Source organism: Temnothorax longispinosus, chromosome 6 (assembly GCF_030848805.1).
Source record: "Temnothorax longispinosus isolate EJ_2023e chromosome 6, Tlon_JGU_v1, whole genome shotgun sequence".
Lineage (NCBI taxonomy): Eukaryota > Metazoa > Arthropoda > Insecta > Hymenoptera > Formicidae > Temnothorax > Temnothorax longispinosus.
In genome coordinates this window covers 10,279,785-10,287,932 of record NC_092363.1, presented here as the reverse complement: position 1 = coordinate 10,287,932, position 8,148 = coordinate 10,279,785, and the positions used below count along the sequence as shown (strand labels likewise).

Below are 8,148 nucleotides of genomic sequence, written 5' to 3'. Positions count from 1 at the left end.
TTCCCGAATAACGCGGTTCCCCCCCCCTCCCCCGCGACGCCCGCGGTACCCACCGCCCGCGATTTCCCCCCGCCCCTCACCCCTTCTCAGATCCCCGGCCTAGAACAAACGTAGCTTACCTACTGATGTCCTCTGCGAAACAACGAGATTGAACGAATTTGACAAGGTATAATAAGGTTGAATGAAATTCGATTTAATCCACGGCGAGAGTGAGCACATTTGATCTAGCTCTATTAATGAATCGGAGACAATATGCGAACACTCTGACGACTTTGTCTAACGTCGAAAAACGATCGAGAAGCAAGTCGACAACAGTAGCAGAATTTATGTCATCGGCAATATTCATGGAGACAAAGGCGCGAGAATTTTTTTCCTCGGGAAGATCCTCAACTTCCAATGTCGTTTCTTGAATGGGTTCGCATTCGACGAGCCACGCAGGGCCGATCCACCACAGCGGGTGATCGACTAGTTCCTGGGGAAACAACCCCCTTGAGCTACAGTCAGCGGGGTTAGATTTGGTATCGACATGTTTCCAGCAGGAGATGTCTGTGTTGGACTAGAGTAGAAAGAGTGAGGGATTTCTAGGCCGGGGATCTCAGGGGGGGTGAGGGGCGGGGGGGAAAGACTCGCGGCCGCGGGGTCTGCCGGGCGGGGGGGGGACTCTAGTGCCGCCGTCCTCCGAGAAGGTGCGGCGGGGGGAGGGTGGTCTGCGTTCCCACCATATGGTGGGGGGAGGGGGAGGTGATGGGTGATCTGCGTTTTTAGCATAGGTTTGGGGGGGGGGGGATCAGACGAGCGCGTCGGGACATGTTCGATAAACAAATGCCGCCTCGCGTCGATGTTCGGCCGATAGTATTTATAAACAGATGTCATTTCACACTCATCAAATGCGAGCGAGCGCCTATGGCAGGCGGCTATAATTTACGACCTGCGACTAGCGTGACACCGCGGTCCTTTTCACTTTTTTTCGTAGGAAGTGCCGCTTATCGGTGTTTCGCGGCGTCATTCGGCTATGGCGTCGCGCGTTACAAAGGTGAGCGCCGATGACATGCAGCTAGATTTTATAAACACTAGACGGCATAAGCGCGGCAACGCGACTCAATTTCTATGGGTATCGACGAACGTCGATGACAGAATTTATAAACGAATATCATCTCGCACTGCGGATAGCCGAGCATCGATGGTCGCGCGACGTAGGTACTCGACCAAAATTTTATGCGACTTAACCGTCGCGGTCTCTCCTCTTTATTTTTCTGTATAGGAGAACTATCTAAGAAAGGGAATAGATAATTATTTAATATTTTTTTATTTTAAGAAAATTTCTAAAAAAACTCCGAGATATACGGGGTAAAAAGAAGAGAAACAATAAAACGCCGGAAAAGAAAGTTGGCCTGGGAGTCTCGGAGACCCCCGCTGTGCATGTCTACCGCCGCAATGTCCTCTTCAGACATGTCTTTTAGGGCAATTTATTGAGGTTTTTTTTTTGTGAACATGTGGGTCACAGGTTCACTGGGTCACGTTTTTGCGGTGCCATTCGATTATGACGTCGCGCGTTATTTCCTTCTTTTTTTGTCTCCCTCTCGAAAAGGACTGTCTTCTCGTTCGCGTTCTCTCTCGCGCGCGTTCTCTCTCTCGCTTCCGTCCCCCGTTCGCGTTCTCTCTCGCGCGCAGTCTTTCGCTCGCTCCCGTCCCCCGTTTGCGTTCTCTCTCGCGCGCGTTCTCTCGCTCCCGTCCCCCATTCGCGTTCTCTCTCGCGCGCAGTCTTTCTCTCGCTCCCGTCCCCCGTTTGCGTTCTCTCTCGCGCGCGTTCTCTCGCTCCCGTCCCCCGTTCGCGTTCTCTCTCGCGCGCAGTCTCGCTCCCGTCCCCCGTTCGCGTTCTCTCTCGCGCGCAGTCTTTCTCTCGCTCCCGTCCCCCGTTCGCGTTCTCTCTCGCGCGCAGTCTCTCTCTCGCTCCCGTCCCCCGTTTGCGTTCTCTCTCGCGCGCGTTCTCTCTCGCGCGCAGTCTCTCTCTCGCTCCCGTCCCCCATAATATATATATTTTATTATATATAATTAAACTATCTAAGGAAGGGAGAAGGAAGGGAAATAAATAAATATTATAATTATTTAATTTTTTTGTTTATTTCAAGAAAATTTATAATATAAAAATTAAAAAATTTATAAGGAGGATCAATTTATCTGGAGGATTTTCACCTGAAACACACAAATGCAATATGATTAATATAATTAATAAAAAATTCAAAATTTTTTTATTAAAAAAGCGATTATTTTACCAGATTTCATTTTCTTCTTCCTCGGAGGTATCTTCTCCGAAAAGTCTGAGCAACAAGTACCGAAATGTTTGGCAATCATACAGATCTCTCTTAACACGTCTATCCTCTTGGATCCAACGCCGGTGAGCTATATTGATAAATCGGTATCACGTAACTCATCCACAGCTGTAAAATCAATATATATAAAATATTATTGTACTTTTTCTCAAAACACGCGCGCACGTACAAAAAAATAAGACTCACGTGTTCCCGCGCAATGCGAATCCGCACCCACCGCTCATCCGTCAGCACCTGTATATTTAGCTGCATCCGCTAAACAGAAAAAACATATTTAAAAAACTATATTATGTCACTATACTCTGTCACCGTGTCACTACACTTCCGTACCGTGCCGTCCCTCGGAATAAGTACTTCTATGTACTCTACCATAATTGTTCAACACTACTAAAAGCTTTCGAACGCGTTTGCTTTCGCAGACTCGACGAGACTGAATTCTACGACGGTTGCAGAACGAAGCGGGGTAAAATGTCACCAGAGAAAGAAATGGTAACAGTTTAAAAACGGACAGCCTCTTCCAACGAAAAGAAATTAAAATGAAATATGTCTCGCACTACAATGGCAGGCAAAAGTTCGACGGAGCATCGACACATGTGAACGCGTTCTCTGTCGCTCGCGTTCTCTGTCGCTCGCGTCTCTTCGTTCGCGTCCTCTCTCGCTCGCGCCCCTTTGCTCGCGTTTCTTTTCTTTATAATAAATAATTGGGAGAAGGAAAGATAATTTTAGATACAGTGATATGCATTTTAATATACATTTAATTCTCTAATACTGTAATGCCACAGTATATACAGTAGCGCAACTCTCTGTCGGCACTTTTGATGTTAGCGTGGATAAAAATGAACTGCACATGCTCGTGCGAGGTATGTAACCAATCAGAGCACCGATAATCTGTCTCACTTCCTCTCGCTGTTATAAGTCTCTCTCTCTTTCTAATTTATCGTTGAGTGTCAGACGCGCGCGTTTTGATTGGGATAATGTATGGAGACGCATGTTTGACGTGCGTTATAACGCGCAAAAACGCATGCATAAACAATAAGGGTTACATTTGAGATAAAAATAAAACATAATGTACAACCAGACGCGCGCTATATATTTATTTATTGGCACTATATATTTTTTAATTATATATATATATATATATATATATATATATATATATATATATATATATAGGTTAGGTATGTACAAAATACAGATAAATTTTAATAATTTGTCTAGCAATTGTACAAATGTGCCATATTACTTCTTCGTGTTATACACGAGTTGTATAACACAAATCAATAAATTATTTATGCTATCAATATTTAAACGATCACAAAAGGAAATATCAAGGAAATATTAAGAAAATTATATAATACAACTTGTAACTTAATTTTATCTAAAATATAAGTAGAAAGGGCTGTAAAGGTCACAACGCGGATCACGGTGCGTTCAGATATAAATGTGATTTATTTCTCGATTTACAAAAATCCAAACGTTTCGGCTCCTGTCTGAGCCATCCTCAGTGGTATAATATTAACATCAAAAATATATATTCTCCCTTAACATGGTGAGTTTACTGTTTCAATTTGACAGAAACTTAGTGAGACTAAAAGGTTCAAATCAGTTAGTCTGGAGAAAAAATACATCGCAGTCAAACCAAATAATAAGAAAATAAGGCAAAGAAAATGATCTGTGCAGAGCGATCTGTAAGACGAGATCATTCAGAATGTCTTTCGTTGTGCGTCGTGTCGATGGGATCTTATATATATGTGTATATATATATATGTATATGTATATAATTGGGATCTTATATATATGTGTATATATATATATATATATGTATATAATTAAAAAATATATAGTGCCAATAAATAAATATATAGCGCGCGTCTGGTTGTACATTATGTTTTATTTCTATCTCAAATGTAACCCTTGTTGTTTATGCATGCGTTTCTGCGCGTCATAACGCACGTCAAACATGCGTCTCCATACATTATCCCAATTAAAACGCGCGCGTCTGACACGCAACGATAAATTAGAAAGAGAGAGAGACTTATAACAGTGAGAGGAAGTGAGACAGATTATCGGTGCTCTGATTGGTTACATACCTCGCACGCGCATGTGCAGTTCATTTTCATCCACGCTGAAATCGGGAGAGTTGCGCTACTGTATATAATGTGGTAATGCATCATGTACAATATTATCTGCAGCATACGCCAACAGTTCACAATCAATAATTGAATTCTTATCATAAAATTCACGCAAGATTCTAACTGCATTACATTTATCGGTTATACAATTTTGACGTAAAATGGTTACAAATTGTTTAAATTTTTCACTTACGCCATGAACATTTTGGCATAGTTGAAAATACACATTCTCGATGCAATGTTCTAATTCGAACAAGAAGAATACGGTTGACGGTTTCATGTACAAGCTGGTGGCGCACGATGTCAATTTTACAATATCTGCGTCACGTATTTTAACGAGTTCCAGATCTTGAAGCGCAAGCGATGATGGCCCTGGTGACTGCACGAGTCGCTGAATATCTGCACGTCTTTCGATAAACGTTGCCCACGTTGCATGAGGCAGAATTATCCGATTGCCTCGGTTATCGCCAATATGCATATCCACAGAGGACATAGGTCCCACGTTGATCCCAATATCCAAATATTTATAAGCTGTTGGTGTCAATGCGTATCGTCTGCCTAGTATACGAACTGCGCGACGGTCCAACGAAATGCTGTAGAAAAAAATAATGAGATTACTTTCAAAATAATACAATTCGCAAAAAAAGATATAAAAAAAAAAAGCTTAATAAATTATACAAAACTTACTTGTTTTCACACGTTGGAGTTTCAACATCGGGAATCGGCACGTAATAATTCATACGTCTACTGCCACTGTTGCCGCCGTTGCTTGTTCCAACGGAATACATTTTTTCTCTCGGTTATGAGAAGCGGACCGTTCGCACAAGCAGCCGATACGAGACTAGTCGTATAAAATTAATCGAGTATACGCGACAGCACACACTATAACCCTTCCAAAACTATGATGAAAGAGGGGAAAATTAATGTTTCTGTAACGCGCAATCAGCGCTCTGAATTTTAGGAGAGGGGACTAAGGTAGGATGTTTTTTCTTTATTAAGACGTATATTCCCCCCCTCCTCCCCCTCTCCCTTCCGCATGACATCAACCGCGAAACATGTTCAGACATGTTCGTCTAAAACTGATACCCCATTCCCCCTCCTCGAAGCTCTTGAGTTAGAATTCGTCACGTATACCTACTTATTCTTTAATTTTGTACACTATCGACTAAAGGGAAAAGAAATAAAACATTGAAAAATTTACATATACGTATAAAATTTATTTTTTAAAAAGATGACAATTCTCTCTGGCGTCGCGACCACCAGTTAAATATTTTTAATACATTTTGCAATGCGCAATTTTTAATGTGTTTTCCACATCGCACAGTATTGGTAACATCTAGATTATTTAAAGATTCGATATCTTCGTAATCCGCATCCAGAGTCTCGATGTTTAGGTTTTTTCTCGCTTTACTCTCAAGCAGATCTACCAGCCATTCTCGTTTCTGGCATCCCTTGACGTACACGAGAGTCGGCATCTCGTCGTCGTCGTTGTCGTCGTTGTCCTCTTCCTCACCGAGCACCGCTGATGTAATTAAACGCTTCACCTTGCTGTACGACACGTTTCCGTCTTCCCATCGTAATCCATGGTGATTGCGAATCAACCAGGAAACGCACGATTTGTCGGATTTTTTGAGGAGATTCCACGGCATGGGGCATGTAAAGATGTAATGCGCCAGAACGGCCCCGTTTCTCAGCACCGCCACCTCCTTCACGACAAATTTCATCCCGACGACGAAACCTTGCAGGTCGACGAACGTTGGTGCAGACATGAAGAAATATCTCTCTTTCTTCGATGCGTGAATCGAGAGGAATGACGCGCGTTTCGCGACACTCTGATTTTTATATCCTGCTCCCCTCTTTTTCCCCTCTCATAAATTTGTATCGGGAGTTAAAGAGAGAAAAAATTTTCGTCGACGTTGCCGCGAACACTCAGACTATTTTGCGCACTACGTTGGTCAACGGATTGTACTCGATCACGCGATCGTGTATGATGAGACAGTACGCGGAGGTATTCGGCGGTACGTTCTCCATGCAATCGAATTCTAGTCTGACATCCACGGTGGCGTTTTTGACGGATTCGTTTTGTCGAGAGCAATCGATGATCACGAACGGGCCGTTACGTAGAAAAGTTGAAACGGTGAGACTCGGCTCGAAATATTCGTATCCATAATAGCTCTTGCAGAAACGCGCGTACATATCGTACAGAATCGCCCATCTGTGTTTACCAAAGTCCAAATTCAAATCGTCGTACGGATAGACTTCCGAGTTTAGGTAGAGTTTCACGTTGGTCAATTTGCAGTCGTCGAATCGGCTCGTGTCCGCGGACATGACGTTCTTCCGACCCGTTTGCAGAGCGAAGACGACGTATCGCGGTTTCTCGAGCTGAGTCGCGGTCTTAATGGCCCACGAGTGCTTGGTCGTGTTCTGCAACAGGGGATACTCGTACAGATCCCACGAACGGAAACCCATACTTAGATATCGTCCGTTTTCCAAGGCGCGCAGCATCGACAGCTTGTTGACCTCGCTCAATACCACGTGAGGCATTCGCCACTGTATCTTGAGTAGTTTGACAGTAGGCTCCAACGCAAGACGTCCCAACAGACAATTGTTGTCGGTGCGCGATCGTATCAAGATTAATTCGTGACGAGCGTTGATCACCACGCGTTTGTAATCCTCGCAAAATCCCAGTAACAAGTTGAGCGGTACGCAGAAATTGAAGTATCCGTTCGCGTTATTATGCGGTTCCCAGCCCGCGTTTCGCAGGATCACGCTTCTGTCGGACGATACCGTGACGTAGTTCTTGAGCGTGCTGGTTATTCCTACGTTTCTGCAGTGATCAATCTCCACACCGTCGAGCTCGTATCGAATTTCATCGAACATGAACGCGACGCAATTATTCCCCAATACCACGTTATCGGCTTGGCCGGCTGCTCTGGTCACCGTCAATGTTCCTTCGACGTAGAGAAAACTTTCGCACGGCAACGTATACAGATCCTGCTGTTGTATAGGTATTCGTATCTCGTCGCTATACTCGAACGTTGTGTTGGCGTACGGGTTGTACGTGTGAGTCTCGATCTTGACGATGCGATCGTCAAAGACCGGCTCGCCTCCGATGTTAAGAATTTCAGTCATCGTTCAGATGTTTCGTACCGCGAATCCCAGAGATTGTAAAAATTTAACGTTCGATGCGTTGAGCTTCTTTCTCGTCTCTGTTTTCGTCTCTGTTTTAACGCTACCGAATGTCGATTTGATGATATCGTCGATCGTCGCAGTCTTAAAGATATTCTTATCTGTCGCACGCTCCGAGTCGTTCAACACGAGCATGTCACACGTCGCGCGTTATCGCTGTTGCCGTCGTACGTGCAATCTGACGGTGATCTCTTCTCGTCGAAAATCGAGCAATCGTCCGTCTTGATCCGTGACGCGTATCGTTAGATCCGTAACGCTTCGCGCGATGATCGGCAGGTAAATGATCTGCGCCGGCGTTTCCGATATCTTATATCCCGGTGGTACGCTCGGTGAAAATTCGTGTATCGTGTGAACACGTTTGCCGTTGCTGTACGCACCCGCGGTCACGTTGCACTCCACGCGGATAATGTTTACGTTGATAATATTAATCGACGCGTCTGATTCGTGCCACTGTCTCGGCTGCAATATACGCTTCGACGAGAATCCCAGCAGCGATC

General features: G+C 44.2%; 1 protein-coding gene across 1 annotated transcript; it reads right to left on the bottom strand.

Annotated features, from left to right (window-relative positions):
* Nucleotides 1-6,391: 6,391 nt before the first annotated feature.
* On the bottom strand, nt 6,392-7,594 carry LOC139814910 (uncharacterized). Its single transcript, XM_071781431.1, has 2 exons — nt 7,124-7,594; nt 6,392-7,039 (listed from the first exon to the last, which is right to left on the bottom strand). Exons 1-2 carry the CDS (start codon nt 7,592-7,594, stop codon nt 6,392-6,394), a joined length of 1,119 nt encoding a protein of 372 aa, XP_071637532.1.
* Between the last annotated feature and the right edge of the window lie 554 nt (nt 7,595-8,148).

Excerpts from the sequence above, each read along its gene's own strand:
- LOC139814910 (XM_071781431.1), bottom strand. The coding sequence starts at position 7,594 with ATGACTGAAATTCTTAACATCGGAGGCGAGCCGGTCTTTGACGATCGC. Across the intron at positions 7,040-7,123 it reads TTTGCGAGGATTACAAACGC|CCTACTGTCAAACTACTCAA; the intron begins GTGGTGATCAAC and ends CTTGCGTTGGAG.